The sequence below is a fragment of the Danio rerio genome, chromosome 1 (genome assembly GCF_052040795.2).
Source record: "Danio rerio strain M-AB ecotype USA chromosome 1, GRCz13ab, whole genome shotgun sequence".
Taxonomy (NCBI): Eukaryota; Metazoa; Chordata; class Actinopteri; order Cypriniformes; family Danionidae; genus Danio; species Danio rerio.
In genome coordinates, this window is record NC_141021.1 from 23,896,730 (window position 1) to 23,918,946 (window position 22,217).

General features: G+C 40.4%; 1 protein-coding gene across 2 annotated transcripts in view; it reads right to left on the reverse strand.

Annotated features, from left to right (window-relative positions):
* chrnb5a (cholinergic receptor, nicotinic, beta 5a) overlaps window positions 1–22,217 on the reverse strand; it is a 48,158-nt gene that overhangs the window by 6,376 nt on the left and 19,565 nt on the right. For both annotated transcript variants that reach the window (XR_015476560.1, XM_087237127.1), the window contains exons 3-5: window positions 19,986–20,030; window positions 19,296–19,405; window positions 5,442–6,402 (exon numbers count right to left, since the gene is read on the reverse strand). Coding sequence is in view for 1 of the 2 variants with exons in the window: in XM_087237127.1 (XP_087093253.1) it covers window positions 5,442–6,402; window positions 19,296–19,405; window positions 19,986–20,030 (1,116 nt within the window). In the remaining variant the exon portion in view is untranslated. The remainder of the gene's footprint in view (window positions 1–5,441; window positions 6,403–19,295; window positions 19,406–19,985; window positions 20,031–22,217) is intronic.

Sequence of the window (22,217 nt, forward strand, 5' to 3'; positions counted from 1 at the left end):
CTTTAACTACACCAACAAATCAGTATTCAGTTGGTTGAACTAAATCTTATACAGTAGTAAGTTATTAGAAGATGAGTCAATACTTGGAGAACTGGATATACTGGTTGTGCTGTATTCACTTGTCAGAGTAATTTGAAATCATGCTACACTGGTTAATCTGTTGTTTTTTATTCAGTCATTAAGAAAAGCTCTTTTAAGTAATTTGCTGAAGAAACTTCACTGGTTGTGCTGTGTGCTTTTTGTTTCACTGCAAGGATTTGACTCATAAGAGTCATTTGTTCAAAAACCAAACTATATTTGTTGTAGTGATGAACATTTTTTAATTGACTGAAATGTCTTAGCTCTAAAAAGTTCATTAATTCATTTGTTTTCTTGTCGGCTTAGTCCCTTTATTAATCCAGGGACGCCACAGTGGAATGAACCGCCAACTTATCTAGCAAGTTTTTATGCAGCGGATGCGCTTCCAGCCGCAACCCATCTCTGGGAAACATCCACAAACATACACACACTGATACACTACGGACAATTTGGCCCACCCAATTCTCCTGTACTACATGTCTTTGGACTGTGGGGGAAACCGGAGCACCCGGAGGAAACCCACGCGAACGCAGGGAGAACATGCAAACTCCACTCAGAAACACCAACTGAGCCGAGGCTCGAACCAGCGACCCAGCAACCTTCTTGCTGTTTGGCGACAGCACTACCTACTGTGCCACTACTTCGCCTTCTAAAAAGTTCTCTAGTTTACAAATCATACAACATGTTTTTTCATGTTATTTTTTAATTCCATAACTGATACCTTAAAGGATGACACGTTTGCTCAGTGGGTAGTACTGTTGCTTTACAGCAAGAAGGTTGCTAATTTGAGTCCAGGCTAAGCCAAGAAGCCTTTATGTTTGGAATTTTCACATTTCCCTGTGTGGGTCTTCTGTGGGTTAGTCTCAGTCTCAGACTTCACACCAAACACCGCCCGTGGACCTTTGGCTAAATGTCTGATTCATAAGGTACACTTTTCTGGAAACAGATCCTTAATCATCCAAAGATTGGTTTTATATATATAGGATTTTCAGGATTCAAGTGTTTAGCACTCTTATTCAGCCAAGTCAGAGCGGATAAAAAAGCTGTGATGTTTGTATTGATACATGCTCATTGATAAATGTATAACTTTCTTAGACATTTATGAACCAGTGATTTACTGCCTGCACACCCGTCTGTTATTGTAGGGATAACTTTGCTACAATGAGCATTTATTTATTAAACTTAAATGCTGAATTATTACAAGGATGTGCACTGTGATTACATGTTGGGCTGTAATTGTGAGGGCATGTCCACATCGTCAAACAGGGCACGGCACATAACAAAAAGTTATTGATTGGTTAACCTGACTGTATTATAACATAGTGGGTGGTCCTTGACCAAAAGCGTCCAAAACTCCCAGACCTTCAGCTGTCAGACTGTCTATGCGAGGTCTAGCTATGTGAGACTACCTCCGGGTGCTCTGGTTTCCTCCACAGTCCAAAGACATGCGGTATAGGTGAATTGGATAAACTAAATCTAATCATTTTTGGGGGCTGGGTTGTGGCAGGAAGGGCATCTGCCAGTAAAACATGTGGCAGTGTAATTGGAGGCTCTTTATGCTGTGGCAACCCATATAAAATCAGGGAATAAACCAAAGGAATATGGGTAAAATGACCCAATTGGACTGCACTGGTTTGTGTTCATTATTTTTGAATTCATTATAAAGAAAAAAGCTTCGGTGTGACATTCATTTTAGAATTGGACTACACTAGATTTGCTACAATTTTTATTTATTTTTTACACGTTAAGTTGTCTGGGCTTCTAAACTCCTTTAGTCTGAAAGCTATATCACTTGTGCAGCATTTTATATTTTTAGTTTACTTAAAAATGACTGGCTTATAAGGGTTATTATTTAAAGGTGCAGTAGGTGGTTGTCTTCAGAAGCAGTTTTTGTTGTGCTGGTTGAAAGTCTCTTCACATTCAAATAGTAATGATTAAAGTAAATGATCTAAATGTATTTTTTCATGTATTTTAATATTCTGGGTAGGGCATAAGACTAAAAAATGTTCATCCAATTAAAATAGTGCCAGGCCGACATCTACCATAATTCTGATAAGTAGCCCAAACTGTCTGTCAGCAAATACAGATTTGAGCTACTGCGGACCTGTTTGTACGCAGCTCTGCCGTACTTTTTTAAAATCCTGAATCCATATTGGAGTTACTTTTGCATGCTGGAGGACGAACGACACCATAGCTAAAGTATTTCTCTTTAACAGGTAATGTTGTGTTTTAAAATTATTTTTGTCACACAGAGCTGATGTAGATTGGGTTGTTTTGAATGGGTTATATGCACTCAAGTGTTGTTCAGCCACTAAAATTTCCCAGTGAAAGATCGATGTGACTATTTTCAGTTTGATAAGGGCCTTTTACAACATCGATAATGTAGATTTTATTTAGTTTGACAACAAAACATTAGTAAATGCTATTCCTTCCTAGCCTGCTTTACTGAGTTAAAATTGGTTTTATAATCACATTGGGTCATTTTTGAACAATGACAACCTGTGACACACTCCCTATATCGTTTACCGCTACACTGAATATTTGGTCAGAAATAGCATGTAAATGGCTTAGAAAATAGTGTAATAATGAGTGTAATTCCTGCACACCACCGGCCAAGCTTTAGCTCAACACTTAAGAGAGGGTGCTGTCATCTTTATGGTGTGCACGCTCATGTTTTCAGGAGGCGTGGCTTTAGACAGCAGGGGAGGGATGGTGTTTCAGGGATTTATGCTAACAGGCTAGCATTGTGGCAAATCACCTACTGCACATTTAAGTCATTTATATTCTTGTGGTTACTTTTAATATTTTTTGATTCACTATAATGAACCAGCTCCTGTAGCTATTAGTAGAACTGAAAAACACTAGTTGATAAGGAGGTTTTTGATTCACTGTAAAAAAAATAAAAACATAATAATTTACTTAAGAATTAAATTACACTAGTTATAAGTTGAAAAATCATACTACACTGTAAAAGTGTCAAATGTAAGTTCTGAAACCAAATGTAATTCTATAGACATCACATGTTGTTGTTTTTTTTTTATTTCACTGAAGAAACATATATCTGATTTGTTCATGAGATTATATAGTTTGTGATCCACAAGTGTTTTCTATTTTTTAAGGTTGTAAATTGCATTATGAGACCTTGAATTCTCTCACTCTGTCGACTTTTGTTTTGAAAATTCAACTCTACAGTTTGTGACTTTACAGTCATTTTAGTATTTTGAAAAAATAACATATATAACAAAAAATAGAAATAGAAAAAAGTCTGTATAGGGCAAGATTATTAATCTGGGGTAACCACAGTGGAACAAACCGCCAACTTATCCAGCAAATGTTTTATGCAACCCATCACTGGGAAACATTCATACACTTTTATTCACATACATACACTAAAGTCAATTTAAGCTTACTCATTTCACCTATAGTGCATTTCTTTCGACTTGTGGGGGAAAGCGGAGCACCTAGAGGAAACCACACTAACACGAGGAGAACATGCAAACTCCACACAGAAATGCCAACAGATCCAACCGAGGCTTGAATCAGTGACCTTTTTGCTGTGAGGTAACAGCGCTACCCACCTCGCCACCATGCCACCCCAGGAATTAATATGATTACAAAATATTTTAATTGTTTCCCAGTAATGGGTTCCACCTGGAAGGGCATCCGTTGCGTAAAAATGTGCTGGATAAGTTGGCGGTTTATTCCGCTGTGGCGACCCCAGATTAATAAAAGGACTAAGCCGAAAAGAAAAAGAATGAATGAATGAATGAATGAATGAATGAATGAATGAATGAATGAATGAATGAATGAAGGCTGAATAAATGAAAGTCTGTAAAATAACAGAAAATTTACTGGCAGTTACTTACAAGGTTTTTGTACCATAAATATTTAAAACACCAACCAAGACAATATACTGTATGACTTTAATCTATTAAAAAATGTTAACAAACGCAACTTTTTCAAACTTTTCAAGGCTAAAGATTGTTGGAAGAAGTACCATAATGCAATTCTAAATATAAATGTAATGTAAAGGTAAAAGTAATATAAATAAACAGGAAAAAAACAAACAAAAAAAAAACATGAATAACAGATAAATAAAAAATTGAAAAATATCCATATATATACACTTGAAGTCAGAATTATTAGCCCCCCTAAATTATTAGCCCCCTGTTTATTTTTTTCTCCAATTTCAGTTTAACATAGATATTTTTAACATAATAGTTTTAATAACTCCTCTCTAATAACTGATTTATTTCATCTTTGCCATGATGACAGTAAATAATATTTGACTAGATATTTTTCAAGACATTTCTATACAGCTTAAAATGACATTTAAAGGCTTAACTAGGTTAATTAGGTTAACTAGGCAGGTTAGGGTAATTAGACATGAATAGTTTATTCTTTAGACTATTGAAAATATATATATATATATATATATATATATATATATATATATATATATATATATATATATATATATATATATATATATATATAGCTTAAAGAGGCTAATAATTTTGACCTTAAAATGTTTTTCAAAAATGTAAAAGCTGCTTTTATTCTAGCCAAAATAAAACAAATAATAATAATTATTTGTTTTCTTTCTAAACTAATAATTCTGACTTAAAATGTATATGAGCAATATCACACGAGTAGCAGTGCGATATGGCTGTATATCGGCACAGGTAGGAGGCACGATCGAGTGCCTTGATGTCCTACCACCAGTGACGATATACAGCTATATTGCTACCAGTGTAATATTGCATTTATGCAACAGTTTGATGGCATAATTGTGTATATACAAAGGAAAATCAAACACGAAGAGTCTAAAAACCCTTTTGTATGAGGAACTACTTTCTTCTACCATTTCTTCACATCTGCAGATGACGTCAGAACAGCAGAAACCATTGCTACCTCACTTTAGAGCTAGTATTTTAATTAATTAGTGTTGTGTTTGCAATAAGGAAAAACAATAAACACATGCAGGCATTTCTTCTTTCTTTCTTTTTACTGAACTACTATGCAGTAACGGAAACTGGAGACTCCTTAGAAACAAACAGATGGCCAACCAAAGAGTACTACTAAGAGAACTAGTATAAATATATAGCTTATTCATTAGCTCGAAAATCAGAGAAAGCTGCTTGTATTGCTTGCTTTGTGCTTCCCTAAAAATAGCCGAACCCCAGATTGATTAATTCAAGAACCATATTACACCAGTAATGCTGCATGTTTTTTAAAACGCTAACTGGCTGACTCCTTATTTATTCGAGAATTGTATTACACAGGCTGTGTTGTCTGATAAAACTCATCTACTAAAACTTGTCTAATCCATCAAGTCAATCAATAAAAAAAAACCTTCTCACCCCTTCATCGTCGTCTTCGATCTTCATATGTTCCGCAATGAACCTCACGCCTTCAATGGCCTCATCCACGTCTGGATCGTGCCTGACTTTCACCCTCTGCCTGAACTCTGACCCCTCAGGAAGGTCACCGACCCTCCAAGCACCACACACTCGCCCCGGGTCATCACTTAAGAAGTAAGAGTCTCCATCCAATCTCAAGCCCTTGGTATCCGAGGAGAAGGATTTCCGCTGGTGCTTCCGTCTGAATCTCTCCCGTACATTAGACCTTCCCGGTCGGCGCATTAAAAGAAAAAAGGGAAGCTTATGCAGGAACACACGCTTGACCCACTCTGGCATACGATGAGTGGATGGAGAACGATGGTGGACGTTGAGCACACACACACTCGTCACGATAGAAAACGTGACCAGCACCATCGTGAACATCAGATATTTTCCTATTAATGGAACGGCCAGTGATGTTGGAGGAACGATCTTCGAGATCAGGAGCAGAAACACAGTAAGAGCCAGAAGAACCGAAATACACAGCGTCATCTTCTCCCCGCAGTCTGAAGGAAGGTAGAAAACCAGGATGGCAAGAGACGTGATGAGGACGCAAGGAATGATGAGGTTGATGGTGTAAAAAAGAGGCTTGCGTTTGATGACAAAGTCGTACGTGACGTCCAGGTAAGTGGGATCGCTGAGGTCTTCATTTCTTCGGCCAGGGAGAGACACAATATCCCATTCTCCGCTAGGGGTGTAGTCATCACGACTGGCAAAATCAGACGTCAAGTAGAGGTCTAGTTCTGTGCGGTCGTAGGTCCAAGAGCGGAATTTAAGCGTGCAGTTCTGTTGATCAAAGGGGAAGTTGCGGACTTCAATGGCACAGGCGCTCTTGTAGATGGCAGGAGGGAGCCAGAAAATGTCACCAGTGTTGGAGACGACTGCATTGCAGTAAAATGATACTTCATACACACCATCTGCACTGTAAGGGAAGAAAATACACACTCTAATATCCATATAATGTTTATTTGTACATTACAAAATGAAGTTAGCACTTTAATACAGTTTTTTTGACAAATATTAAATAATGAATGTTATATATTTTTGTTTTAAATTAATTAGCTTAAAATTTGGTTTCTGATGTAATGTTAAATAAACGGTTTTTAATTTCAAAATCAAATATCTTTCTTTAAAAGTTTACAAAAGGCAAAGCAAATTATTAAAATGGTATCTTGGTATTAGTTGAAGTGTATTTTTTAATACATTAAAAGTCTTATATTAAATTGAATATAATGCATGAAAATGAACCTGTAATAGTAAAATCAAACTGTGTCAAAATTATTATGCTAAGAAGGGATGTGCGAATTGGAAAAAATATCTAATTGCGATTTAATTTTGTAGTCAAGCTTCAGCTCAATAATCTGTATCGTAGCTTCTGTATCGAGTATTAGTTAAAAAAGGACCTGAAAAGATATTAACTTACCTAAACATTTATTAAATTTTATTTTTAAATATTCAGAAATGAAATACTAATCTTTCTCTATAGCAAATAGTTTACCCTACCTTTCTGGAAACAATTTGAACTCAAATTAGGGATATAGTGTAGCTTATGACACAAACAAAAAATAATAATAATTATAAAAATAAAGAACACTCAGCACACTGACATGGCCGAAACAGCTCTGAAATTGTACTTTGCCGTTGTTTGCTACAAGATTGAGTATCACTGGGAATAATTTCAGCTTACTTTTTAGCAAGACACTCATCACTCAATTGTGCTCACTCAATTGCTAGTAAGACTATTACACACAGACGGCAAATAAATAATACAAATATATTTCATATCGCAGCCTAATGCATGCAATTAGCTAATCACAATGTTTCAAATTGCGATTGCAATACAATTTCAATTTAACTCACAGCCCGCATAATAAAGAACTTTCACTACAAAATATAAAGCAATTTTAACTTGATCGCCCTAAGCATTTTGTATAAGATAATTATTTTCTCTTCTATGCAGCCTGTTTATACAATATTTTGATTTAAGTTATATTTTTTGGGAAATACATATTTGAAAAAGAAAGGTTTTATTTATAAATGATATGATTTTTTAAAACAGTTAATGTTATTGTGTTTAAAACAATGAGTTTTCAGCATAAATGTATATATAATATATAATTATTTATTATTAAATTACAAAAAAATGTAAAATCTTTTTTGTAAAATTCTTTCTCAAAAAAAACAAAAAAAAAAAAACAATTGGAGCTATATATAGATTTACTGATTTAAAAAAATTTTTTCATAACTGGTTTCTGAAAAATAATCTCCAAAATAATTTATAAAAAATGTTATATTCATTTATTCATTCATTCTTTCATTCATTCATTTTCTTTTCGGTTTAGTCCCTTTATTAATCAGGGGTTGCCACAGAGGAATGAACCACCAACTTTTCCAGCATGCAGCGGATACCCTTCCAGCTGGAACCCATCACTGAGAAAAAAAATGTAAATATTTTGTAATCAAATTAATTCCTGTGGTGGCACGGTGGCGCAGTGGGTAATGGCACTGTTACCTTACAGCAAAAAGGTCACCAGTTCAAGCCTCGGCTGGATCTGTTGGCATTTCTGTGTGGAGTTTGCATGTTCTCCTCATGTTATTGTGGGTTTCCTCCGGGTGCTTCGGTTTCCCCCACAACTTCAAAGACATGCGCTATAGGTGAAATGAGTAAGCTTAAATTGTCCGTAGTGTATGTGTGTGAATAAGGGTGTATGAATGTTTCCCGGTGATGGGTTGCAGCTGGAAGGGCATCCAATGCGTACAACATATGCTGGATAAGTTGTTGGTTCATTCCACTGTGGCAACCCCAGATTAATAATCTAACTAAGCCAAAAAGAAAATAAATGAATGAAGGAATGAATGAAATTAATTCCTTAAAAATTACCTAAAGCTAAAGTGAATTAATAAAATGTAATTTGGAAAATATTTATGTGATATTTTTTTGTATGATAATATTATTGTCGAATATTTATGTGGTATTTTAGCTGCCAATATACCAGAAAAACCGGTGTCAAAAATAAAATACTTGACATTTTAAATTGACAAAAATTTTTTTTTTTAAATTACAAAGTATTTTGTAAGCTTGCTCTTATATTAGTTTCTCTCAAAAAACTCAGTCTGAAAAACCTTGCGTATGAGATGTGAAAACGCCTCCTCATCACACACACATTTCCTGATTAACATGCATTAATTAACAGATCTTTAATCCAGAATCTCTTTCTCACTATGCCCTTGAATAAATGACTAGTGTACAGCTTCTTAATTAAAATTAGCATAGAAATACAATGCTTATTTTAGCAAAGGATTACACGCACCAGTGTCTCTTTACACGAGGAAATGCCTCTTAAACAAATTAAGTCTCATTTCACCCAGTGCATCCGTTCAAGACAAAAACAAGTGCAAGTGCATCCTCCCTTTTTATTAACTCTAATGTAGATTATCTAACACACATGACTTCCATTAGGAGCACACATCTGAGCTAGATCCCACCCAAACGTTTTTTTTTTTTTTTTGTCATCAAACTTTTATTTATTTTTTTCATTCTTCTGAGCTTTGTCAACAGCGCAGACATGAACGACCTGAAAGAAGAGCAACAAGGGAGGCGAAGGCTCTTGCTTTGGGCAATTCTCTAGCATAATTAGCCAGTCTGTTGGAACAGTGACAGCTTGCTTGTTGTGTTGAGTTTGTCACTAAACACTGACTGTGCTACAAAGCTTTAAAACATCCCAAAAGTTTACAGGGCTTATGGCCTGATTAAGAACGGAGAGTGCAATAAGATAATAAAAAATAAGTGAGCTACTAATGTTTCTTACAGTTAAAATCAGAATTATTAGCCCCCCTTTTTGAATTTCTTTTTCTTTTTCAAATATTACCCAAATGATGTTTAGGAGAGCAAGGGAATTTTCACAATATGTCTGATAATGTTTTTTCTTCTGGAGAAGGCCTAATTGTTTTATTTTGGCTAGAACAAAAGCAATTTTTAATTTTTTAAAAACCCTTTTAAGGTCAAAATTATTAGCCCCTTAAAGCTATATTTCCTTTCGACTGTCAGCAGAACAAACCATCGCTATACAATAACTTGCCTAATTACCCTAACCTGCCTAGTTAACCTAATTAACCTAGTTAAGCCTTTAAATATCACTTTGAGCTGTATAGAAGTGTCTTTAAAAATGTCTAGTAAAATATTAATTACTGTCATCATGGCAAAGATAAAATAAATCAGTTATTAGAAATGAGTTATTAAAACTGTTATGTTCAGAAATAAGTCAAAAACAATCTTCTCTCTGTTAAACAGAAATTGGGGAAAAAATAAAATAGAAATAGGGGGCTAATAATTCAGGGGGTTTAATACAACTATACATGCTAGTCCATTTAGTCTTTTTTGATAATTTAAGGAATTAATTAGTGTTGTAAAATAGTGTTGTAAATAATAAGGATACGCAAAATAAATACATTTAAATATAAATTGAAGCCAGTGAATATGTTGTCTTGTGTGCAAAGATGGCCACTGCAGTAGATCATACATAATTCAGTGACGTGTATAAAAAGAACAACCTATTATATGCTGTACTAAGAGGAGCAAGATCTAATTTCGATGCAGTCTGACACAATATCACAATAATTAAAAATTGGAAATATAGGAGCAAGTTTCTTGTGAACACTAAATGAAAAACAATGTCTAGATTGATGTAAGGTACTAATTCCAAGGTTTACTTTCCTCACAATATGATTAATTTGTGATTTAAAGGAAAGTTCAGAATCCAAGCCATACTCCAAGGTATTTAATCTTATCAACTTTACGCAAAGAAGTATCATCAATACATAATATTGAATAAGAGTAACTTTTTGATTTAAGTTTTTGTCTGGAACCAAAAATCATAATGTAAGATTCTGTTTTATTAAGCAATTATCTAAAAGCCAATTTTAGAACAGATTAAAATCATTCTAAAGGGACAACTGATTTTGTAAGATATCAGAATGTGACACGTATATGGGGCTATTTCACTTATTGAAAATGAATGGTAAATTATTACAGTCGCTTTGGTGCATTTCTCACTACACTATTTACATTTGCACAACAGTTATTGCATTTCTCAAAACAATTAGTGCAAACCGCAAAACCTAGCTGATAACCTGCAAAAGCGCGTCACATGCTCAAAATGGATAGTTCATTCCTCAAAAGCAAGTATTCATGTCGATCAAACTGTCAGTATCGTCAAAATGAAAAGTCCTGACATCATTGTTTATGAACAAGATAGTCAAATGGCTTAGTCATGTTTTCATTATGACAGTTTACTCTGTACATTTTTTCAATGCAAAAAAAAATCAGATTTTGGTGACACTTCCTGAAAATGCTCAAGACAGCACTATAGACTATTTGCACAGCCATTTGAAAACTACAGTAAAGTGAGACATCACTGCATTGAGGGAGTTATCTGAGTACAAGACACTAAATATGTATGTTTCACATTTTTACTGCATTTGCTCTTTGCAATCCTAATTTACTCACAGCAGTGTGCAAAAGAATAAACACACCCTTATTTACAACAAACATAAACTCCCTTTAGGTAGAGCTGGGCACAACTGTACACAATATTGCAGTACATATTGGAACTGAGCCTACAACATACACAGGTCTGTATATCATTCATCAAATTGTTCAATTTTAAGGACATTTTCAGGAAAATAAAGATTTAAATTTGTTTTATAAAAATTAGTTTGACAGATTTCGACAACTAGTTCACCATTTTTGTATGTAATGACTCAAGTAATGAAATGAGGACTATTAGTTTTATATGGAATGACTATTCAGCATTTACAAGATAAGTTCATTTTGACTGACATGACAGAAGCAAATAATAATGTTATAAATAGCAGAGAGTTGTATGAAAGCAATTAATGCTTGTCCAAAAGCATTCACAATTTGTTGAAAAGAATGAGAAACTGCTACTAGGATGTGCACAAATTACTAATTGTTTTGAGAAATGCATTAACTGTTGTGCAAATGTAAATAGTGTAGTGAGAAATGCACCAAAGCGACTGAGAAAAACTGAAACATACATTTTAAAAAATCAAGTGGTCCTAGTATTGAACCCTGAGGAACACCTCTTTATTGAACCAAGAAATCTGAGATAAACCCATTTAATACTACAAATTGTTTTCACATCGCATTCAGACAGACCAATAGCACGAGGCTTATCTAAAAGTAAATGTTGATCAACTAAATCAAAAGCTTTGGATAAATTAAAAAAAAAACACACATGTGAGTTTACCATCATCAGCTGTTTATGGCTGTTTCACTTTACTTCAGGACGCATTAATGCCGCTCTGTAGGTCTATTGGAGACATTCATAAATTTTCCTTGCAAAGCTTATAAATGTTGACATACTATATGTTATATGTTATAAATGTTACATAAACACACTAAATCCCACTTTAGCAGGGTTTATTTGAGAGGGCACAAGAAAATCTGCACTTGAGCAGTGTATATTTGAGGGGTGTGCAAGAAGTTTAGTGCACAAACAGAGGAAATCTGCGCAAAAGAGATTTGTGTAACATAAATGCGATCTCGACTTGTAATACTGCGCTCACATTTGTCATTGAATATAACGCCACAGGTAGTTGGTAGATCTGTGTAAAGAGCCCAACAAAGTTTGCCGCTACAGCTGGAAAAAATCCTAAAGGAAACACTGTTACTATATTACTGTATTAATATTACACAATGAGGTATATGCAGAAACATGCGGAAGGACTTTGAATTTTGCAGTAACCGGTGCCTGAACCGATACTTTTTAGGCACAAAATTAATTGACAAAAATAATAATAATAATAAATATATATATATATATATATATATATATATATATATATATATATATATATATATATATATATATATGAGCAATATCACACGAGTAGCAGTGCGATATGGCTGTATATTGGCATTGGTGGGAGGCGTGCGTTGGCACAAAGCCGCAGGCCGAGTGCCTTAGTGCCCCCACCAGTGCCGATATACAGCCATATCGCACTGCTACTCGTGTGATATTGCGTTTATACAACAGTTTGACAGCATAATTGTGTATATAAAAACAAAATCAAACATGGAGAGTCTCAAAAAACCCTTTTGTATGAGAAACGTTCGAGGTTACAGAAGTAACCCTTCGTTCCCCGAGGAGGGGAACGGAAGTGCCATGAATGGGAGGATTCGGATCAGAAGCCGCTTATCTGGAGAGTATTGAACGGGCCAATGAATGAAATTAATTGGCAGCGTAAGCTTGCGCAGGTGTGCGACATCTGCAATTATCTCAGCATATAAGCACACCTGAAGCCAGCAGACGCCATCCTTTTAAGCTGAAGAGACTTTCAAACAGCTAAGGGACAGTCATTATGGCGACGGAATATGGCACTTCCGTTCCCCTCCTCGGGGAACGAAGGGTTACTTCTGTAACCTCGAACGTTCCCCTTCGGTTGGGGAACTTCAGTGCCATGAATGGGAGAATATGGAAAGCGCCATAATGACTGCACCTTACCAACACCCCCGATGAGGAGATAGTCAAGCAAGCGTGACGCACCCACATCATGGGGGGCGCGGTCCTCCAACGTGTCCCTGGCCCTAATTTATCCTACTTCAACAGAAGTTTTACGGATTTAGATATATTTTTTGGGAAGTCGTGAGCATCTAGATAATTCTAGGAAATACGACAGTACGTTGGGAAGCGTGCAATCCCGATAGGGAGGACGCTGCGGAGGCCATCCGTTACCCAAGGGGGGGATAGATGGCAGAATTTACCTATGGACTAGCCCTAAAAAGGGGGAGTACGCATAGCAAAAGAGTGGTTAGCGGAGAGGGAAGACACGGGTCCACCCAGGGGGAGGACTTAACCGTGGCGGAATAAGCATATGGGATCGCCTAGTGGGGATCACGCATAGCAGGCACCTATACCCAAAACGCGGGCTGACCAGCGGGCAGACCTACAACGTAGTGGGCCAGCAAGTGACTCCTCCGCTGAGTCAGTGCTGGGGGCCACGGAGGAATCTGCAGGGCTCACCTGACGGGGAACTTTACTGACAGATAAAAAAGGCGCACGTACCTCCGTGTTAGGGAGAATGGCGCCGCAAGCGTGTTTCAACACCCTACCGAGTTGTCTCCTCAATCACCAAAGGGTTACCTAATACCCTTGAGGAAACCGGCTCCACTCGCAGATTGTAAAACCTTGCAAATGTGTTGGGTGTCGCCCAGCCCGCAGCTCTACAGATGTCTGTTAGAGAGGCGCCGCGTGCACGCGCCCAAGAGGATGCAACGCTCCGAGTGGAGTGTGCACGAACTCCCGGGGGACACGGCTGACCTCGACTCGAATAAGCGAGTGAAATGGCATCCACAATCCAGTGGGATAATCTTTGTTTTGATACGGCACTTCCCTGCTGCCGACCGCCATAACAGACAAAGAGCAGCTCAGATGATCTAAAATTCTGAGTACGGTCCACATAAATGCGCAGAGCGCGAACTGGACAAATTAAAGAAAGGGCTGGGTCTGCCTCCTCCGGGGGCAGCGCTTGCAGGTTCACTACCTGATCTCTAAAGGGGGTGGTAGGAACCTTGGGCACATAACCGGGGCGGGGTCTCAGGATGACGTGAGAGTAATCCGGCCCGAATTCCAGGCACGAGTCACTGACCGAAAATGCCTCCAGGTCCCCGACCCTCTTGATGGAGGCCAACGCAACCAGCAGAGCTGTCTTCAGGGACAGAAATCTTAGAGATACTGATTCGAGTGGCTCAAAGGGATCGGATCGCAGACTCGTGAGAACGAGGGCGAGATCCCAAGAGGGCATGAGAGGGGGGCGAGATGGATTAATTCGCCTAGCACCCCTAAGGAACTGGATGACCAGGTTATGCTTTCCCACGGTGCCGCCAGCTACCGCGCTATGATAAGCGGAGATGGCGGCCACGTAAACCTTGAGAGTGGAGGGCGACAGCCTGCTGTCCAACTTCTCTTGAAGGAAAGAGAGCACAACACTAATCTGGCAATTTCGGGGGTCTTCTCTGCGAGAGACGCACCATTCAGTGAATAGACTCCACTTCAGGGCGTAGGCGCGCCTCGTGGAGGGGGCTCTAGCCTGAGTGATGGTATTAACCACCGCAGTCGGTAGGTTACCTAAGTCTTCCTCGCGTCTAGGGACCACACGTGGAGGTTCCAAAGATCGGGGCGAGGGTGCCAGATGGTGCCCTGTCCCTGAGAGAGTAGGTCCTCTCTCAAAGGGATCCGCCAGGGGAGGGCCGTCGCGAGGAGTGAGAGCTCTGATATCCAGGTCCGGTTGGGCCAAAGGGGCGCAACTAGCAGAACCTGTTCCTCGTCCTCCCTGACCTTGCACAGAAACTGCGCGAGCAGGCTCACTGGGGGAAACGCATACTTGCGCATGCCCCGAGGCCAGCTGTGGGCCAGTGCATCCGTGCCGAGAGAGCCCTCGGTCAGGGAAAAAAACAACTGGCAGTGAGCGTTCTCGGGGGAAGCAAACAGATCGATCTGGGCCTCCCCGAATCGCGCCCATATCAGCTGAACAGACTCGGGGTGGAGTCTCCATTCTCCAGGGCGTAACAGCTGTCGTGAGAGCGCATCGGCTGCACGATTGAGCGTGCCTGGGACGTGAATGGCGCGCAGCGATTTCAGCCGCGGGTGACTCCAGAGGAGCAGACGGCGGGCGAGCTGAGACATGCGGCGAGAGCGCATACCCCCCATGCGGTTGATATACGCCGCCGCCGCCGTACTGTCCGTCCTGACCAGCACGTGTTGCCGCTCCAGCACCGGTAAAAAGCGGTGGAGAGCGAGGAACACTGCCAACAGCTCTAGGCGATTGATATGCCAATGCAGCTGGGCACCCTTCCAGAGGCCCGCAGCCGCATGCCCGCGACACACGGCCCCCCAACCCGTGTTGGAAGCGTCTGTTGAAACAACAACATGGCTGGACGCCTGTCCTAGAGGCACACCGGCCTGTAGGAACGAGGGGTCGTTCCAAGGGCTGAGGGCGCGGCGACACAGCGCAGTAACTGAGACCCGGTGTGTGCCCGCGTGCCATGCGCGTCTGGGGACCCGATCGTGAAGCCAGTGCTGAAGTGGTCTCATATGGAGCAACCCGAGCGGCGTGACGGCGGCTGCGGATGCCATATGCCCCAGGAGCCTCTGAAAGAACTTCAGTGGGACCACTAGTTTGCTGTCGAGCTCCCTCAGACAGTTCAGCAACAGGCGAGCGCGTTCCTCGGAGAGGTGCGCTACCATGGTGATCGAGTCCAGCTCCATCCCGAGAAAAGAAATCCTCTGCACGGGGGCGAGTTTGCTCTTTTCTCGGTTGACCTGAAGCCCCAGTAGGCGGAGATGCCGAAGCACCTTGTCCCTGTGCATAATCAATTGCTCCCGCGAGTGGGCTAAAATCAGCCAGTCGTCGAGATAATTGAGTATGCGAATGCCCGCGAGCCGAAGGGGCGCTAGGGCACCCTCCGCGAGTTTGGCGAAGACCCGCGGAGACAGAGAGAGCCCGAAGGGGAGGACCTTGTACTGCCACGCTCGACCCTCGAACGCAAACCGCAGAAATTGGCGGTGGCGTGGAAGAATGGAGACATGGAAATACGCGTCCTTCAGGTCTATGGCTGCAAACCAATCCCGAGGACGAACGCATTGGAGAATGCGCCTCTGCGTGAGCATTCTGAACGGCAGCTTGTGCAGACAGCGGTTCAAAACGCGCAGATCTAGGATTGGCCGTGACCCACCGCTCTTTTTGGGTACGATGAAGTATGGGCTGTAAAACCCACTCTCCATCTCGGCTGGAGGAACCGGCTCGATTGCACCCTTCGCCAGGAGGGCAGCAATCTCCTCTCGCAAGACAGGGGCGGACAGGGGGTTGACCCTGGAGAAATACACGCCCGTAAACTTGGGGGGCCGTTTCGCGAACTGAATCGCGTAACCGAGTCTGATTGTGCGTATGAGCCACCGCGAGGGGCTGGCCCGCGCTAACCAGGCAGGCAGAGCCCTCGCTAATGGAGTCATCGCTACAATCGCTGACGTACCAGCGGTGGGGCAGCGCGGAGTGGGTGTGCTGATCCGGGAAGCACGAGGGTCCCGCGGAAGAGCTGGAGGAGAGCGATTCGCTCTGGCTCCGCACCCTGACTCCGGAGAGGGGGCTGGAGGGCTGAGGAAAGGGAGACCGTCCCCCCAGCGCTCGTGAGCCACTGGCGAAGCACGTAGAGTCTGCGAGCCGGAAGGCAGCGCGTCCCGGACTGGCAGAACTCGTGCAGTCACATCCGGGGAAGGGAAAAAGTGCTCTTTTACTGATGTTTTGGTGGCACTGAAAAGTACCGTTGTTATCGGGGCCCCGCCCTCCAGCGGGGAAAGAGCAAGTTTCCTCTTCTCCGGATGGCCTGTCTCAGGGACGCTTTGCGGTCCGTTTACCGGACTTAACGGCGCCCTGGGCAGGAGGGGCTGCCTGCTTTCGAGGTGAACGCCGCGCCCGCTTGGCCGGAGGCGCAGGCGGGGGCGGGGCAGCACTCGTTGGCGGGCGCCCTCGGCGAGGAACAGCGGAGGTGGATGGCTCGGCGGGCGGAGCGGGCTTACGGCCACGCCGATAGATGACATTGCCCATCGCATCCGACTGCTCTTTCACCGCCTTGAATTCCTGGGTGAATTCACCGACGGTGTCGCCGAACAGGCCAGCCTGGGATATGGGCGAGTCAAGAAAGCGAACTTTGTCAACGTCGCGCATATCGGCCAGGTTTAGCCAGAGGTGGCGTTCCTGAACCACAAGTGTGGACATCGTCCTCCCCAGCGCACACGCGGCGGACTTAGTAGTCCGAAGAGCATAGTCGGTCGCGGTGCGCAGCTCATGTAATAAGCTTGGGTTGGACCCGCCCTCGTGCAGCTCGGCCAGCGCCTGCGCTTGGTAGCGCTGGTAGGTGGCCATCGCGTGCAAAGCAGAAGCAGCCTGGCCCGCAGCCTTATAAGCTCTGGCTCCGAGGGAGGCAGACAACCTACAGGCTTTGGACGGGAGGCGGGGCAAACCCCGCCACGTAGAGGCGCCGCGCGGACAAAGATTGACCGCGATAGCGCGCTCCACTGACGGGATCGCCTCATACCCCCTGGCAGCTCCGCCGTCAAGGGCGGTGAGGGCGGAGGCACTCGCAGCACGGGCAGAGAAAGGTGCCCTCCAGGACTGCGTGAGCCTACTGTGCACTTCCGGGAAGAAGGGGACGAGAGGCTTCGAAGGCTTCGCCTTCTGGTCCTCTACGTAGCACCCATCTAGTCGGTCCGGCCGCGGAGCTGGGGGATAAACCATCTCCAACCCCACGGCCGAAGCAGCCCGGGAAAGCACGGCTAACATGTCCGCTTCAGGATCCGATTTGACAGCGCTCACCTGCCCGGAGGGGGCGAGCGGGTCCGGATCTTCGTCGGACAGTGAAAGCCCACCCTCCGATGCCGCGGAGGACATCTGATCTCCGGTGTCAGCGAGTGTGAGAGCTACCATCTGGTTAGACGGATCACTCTCACCACCCGAAGCTTGGATGGAGCGCCGTGAGGAGCGAGAGGTCCGCGAGCCCGTGGGCGGCGGATTAGCTCCCGCTGAAACCCTCAGATCTGCCCGAGCGCCCGCTGCTTTTTTAGAGCAGGAGGCAACTGGGGTGGCTCGCTCTCTTGCGAAAGTTAGCCGCGATCTTAGCTGTGCAACGGTCATGGCATCGCAATGACGACATGAACCGCCCGCGAGCACCGCATTAACATGCTGGACCCCCAAACATGCAATGCAGTGATCGTGTCCATCATCCGGAGACAGGAAACCCCCGCATCCAGAAACGCACAGTCGGAGCGCCATCCTGAAAAGGACGTGCTGCACGACTGTGTTGCTCTTTTAGGAAAGTTGCAACTATACGCACCGCTCTGGAGGACCGGACCCAAAGAACCGCAGGCAAGGGAGTAACCCAGCTCGACCGTCTGCCACCGCGAAGACCCACTCTGGACCGGGAGACACACTCGTTCGCTCTGAAGTGCTGATCAGCAAGAGGAACCCTCATCGACTCACTCAGAAAGGATCTGAAGCGAAAAGGATGGCGTCTGCTGGCTTCAGGTGTGCTTATATGCTGAGATAATTGCAGATGTCGCACACCTGCGCAAGCTTACGCTGCCAATTAATTTCATTCATTGGCCCGTTCAATACTCTCCAGATAAGCGGCTTCTGATCCGAATCCTCCCATTCATGGCACTGAAGTTCCCCAACCGAAGGGGAACTACTTTTTTCCGGATTGAAATCATAAGCTGACAGTTAAACAGTTGAGCGTGCATCTTTTAAACTTTAGATCTGTAGTGTCTGCTTTTTGCTGGCTGTATGTGGGCGGAGTAATACACAAAGGGTAAAGAGGCAGTAGGAGTTCTGATATCAGCCAATCAGATTTGAGAATATATATATATATATATGTATTTTTTTATAAAAATATATATTAAAAAAAATATATATATATATATATATATATATATTTTTATAGTTTTACACTTGAACAATTAAATGAACACTGAAGTTTATTGAACTGATTACATTTTAATTATATTAAAACACCAATGCTGTAAAATGAACCATATAAAATGTTAAAAAAGTCACACTAACTTCAATAGAAGTTTATCAGTATGGGAAGAAACACTGTGCATATACCTCATTTTACTACCGTTTAATAATAGTTATATTGTATTTTGATCAAATATGCGGAATGCAGCCTCAAGAGATTTTTTTTTTCATTTTCTTTTAAATCACAAAGGAAATGTATTTTTGACAAACACGATGACATACTTGTTATAGAGTACTATATCAGGAAGCCAGATGTGCCGTGATGGTATTCTCAGTTTTTTGATGCCCTCATACTCATTTGGATCCCACACCAGTCTGTAGTCATTCCACTCCTAAAGAAAAAGAAGAATGTGGTTTAAACTGGTCAAAATGGGTGATAACATGTTTCAGCTCTGGAAAGAAATGAAGAGATTTCTTCAAAGATATTATTGGTTATCTGCATTTGCAATTAATATGTGTGTATTAGGTAAAATGTTTATTTGCCTACTGATAACATGTCTTCAATATTTAAAATAAAAAGTATATTGTGTAGAGCATTTGACAGCATTAGAAATTACTGCATCTTTTTGGACCTTAAATGTTTTTTTATTAATATTCATAAATAACATCATGTATTTAAAATTTGAACACATATTTTATAGTTCTTTTGTCACTTTCTGCCAAAATGATAATATTCCTACTTGAAATTTTTAAGACACATTATCACTACATTATAAATATTTTTCCAGGCCTGTATTTGTACAAAATCATTAAACATGATTTCCATGGGAAAAAAAGTTCAAAGTGAACAGTGGGTTAATCAAAACTGAAATCTGCCCTGTGCTGTATGTGCACTCATGTGTGGGACAGTTCATTTCACTGTGTTTTATAACAGTATCCAGATGAGTGCACAGGTACAGCAGGTGAGTTTACCTGAGTCAGCCACACATTTGTTGTCATGATTTGCTCTCTCTCATTCTGTAAAAAAGCATAGAACATTGGGTGTGTTTATAAACAAACAATTTATAAACCACCAACATTAAATTAGGGATAATGCAAATAAAAAAACAACGCATCAAAGGCAATGTTGCTTCACATGTCCAAGACTTTGATAAAAGAAAAAAAATCTAGTCCACAATTCATTTTTACAATGAAAATACATAATTTTTATAATTATAATAATTTTTTCACCAAATAAGTGACAACATTTGTGAATTTGGCAATTAAAGCATTAAGATCCAAGCAATTTAGGAGTTTTAATCAGGACTGGGGTTTAACAGATTTATGCAAAAAAATTAAGAAAATTAATGCTGCATTTTTACAGAAGTTATTTTTAAATTTGCCAACCCATAAATATGAACTAGATAAAGACTATATATGACCTTTCTGTAAAAAGAAAATAAAAAGAAAATAAAAACAAAATACAGTTAATATCAATTTTAAATAATACAATTATAATATTAATTATAATTTTTTTATTCAAAGCATTTTCTCAAAATATGTGTCAAAATAAGATGGCACTAAAAATAATTCTGCCTGCTCAAACACAGAAAAGATAATGACCAAATTAAGACTCAAAATCACCCCAGAGTGGATGAAAACATCTCCAACAGTACATAAGAGTTAAGTCATTTTGATTGTGAACATTTTATAAATAAACATCAAATCTACACAATGATCAATAAAGAAGGTGCATCAGTGGTTGTTTGTTTGTTTTTTGTTTGTCTGTTTGTTTGTTTGTTTGTTTGTTTGTTTGTTTGTTTGTTTCATTTTATAATCATGGTTCTCCAAACTGAATTGTCACATATTCTTCACTGCACAACAGGCATTCTTATTTTATCTTGTTTCTCATCCAAATATTAACAAAAAATCTTAAATTAAGAATCATTTTCTAGATAAATAAAAAAATATTGTTTTGTTTTTATAAATGATAAGTCAAAAGGAAGTCAGTTTTTTTCTTAAAACAAGCAAAACAATCTCTCAGTGGGTTAGGTAAAATAATGTTATTTTGGGTTATTCTATTATTAGTTATCCCTTTAACAGATTTTTTGCTTTTTTTAGGAAAACTCACTTCATTTTGACTTACTATTTCTGAAATCTAAAAAATAGTTTTTTTCTTGTTTAGAAAATCCTTCTAGTAAGACAAACAGTGAGCAAGAAAGCCAATTTTAGCAAAGATGTCATTTTTGCAGTCTAATTTTGTAATGATTAATGAATACGAATTAGTCTATTCAAGTTCCATTTCAGGACTAAATAATGTGATTTTGAATGTGTTTTCTGCATCACAGAAAATCAATGGGCCCTAAGCATGAAGGGTTCAGGACATGACACAATCCATACTCAAACCTGCTTCATTCAGCCGTGTGAGCACAAACACTGTGTCCTAACCAGACATGACATGAAACTGAAAATCTTATTGAAAGTGAAAGTCAGCCAGAATGTATTTGCTGCTTAATGTAGTTTTGTGAAGCAAAGATTTGAACAAATGAGATTTTGCAGTGGGTGGAAACCCAGTCCAACATGACAAAAATAGAAACAAATTGTTTTGTCGCTTGTCACTTTGCGACATTGTGCTTGGTTAGACTACAGTGTCAATGTGAATCTACCTGTCAATGTGAATGTACCTCAAGTCTGTAATGTGTCAAGGGCAAGTTATGGCTGTGCCACGGCTGAAATTGTGTGCTTGTGACATTACATGCACAGTTTCATATATATATATATATATATATATATATATATATATATATATACACACACACACACACACACACACACACACACACACACATATTACTTTTTTACAAAGGTACAAATGTTGCATGCTAGTACAGTACATATTTTCACCTTGGAATATAAGGTTCTCTCTGCGTTCTGAATGGTTTTGAGATATTGAGCTTCAAAGTTTTTGCATGGCATACAGTATGTGTGTAACTTTTGTTTTTTAAATAAAAAGTCTTAAAATGTAAAAACTTCCAGTATTGTAAATAAGTTGTCATTTAATAAGAATATGTCAATAACTCAATTTTGAAAAAAAAAATGTCAGATAGAACCTTATAATTCTAAGGTGATGATTTTTATTAATAAATTTTAAAAGGATAGCGCACTAATGACCAACTTTTGTACATTTTTATTGTCCTGAAAAAACAAAATTTTAGGCTATGTACA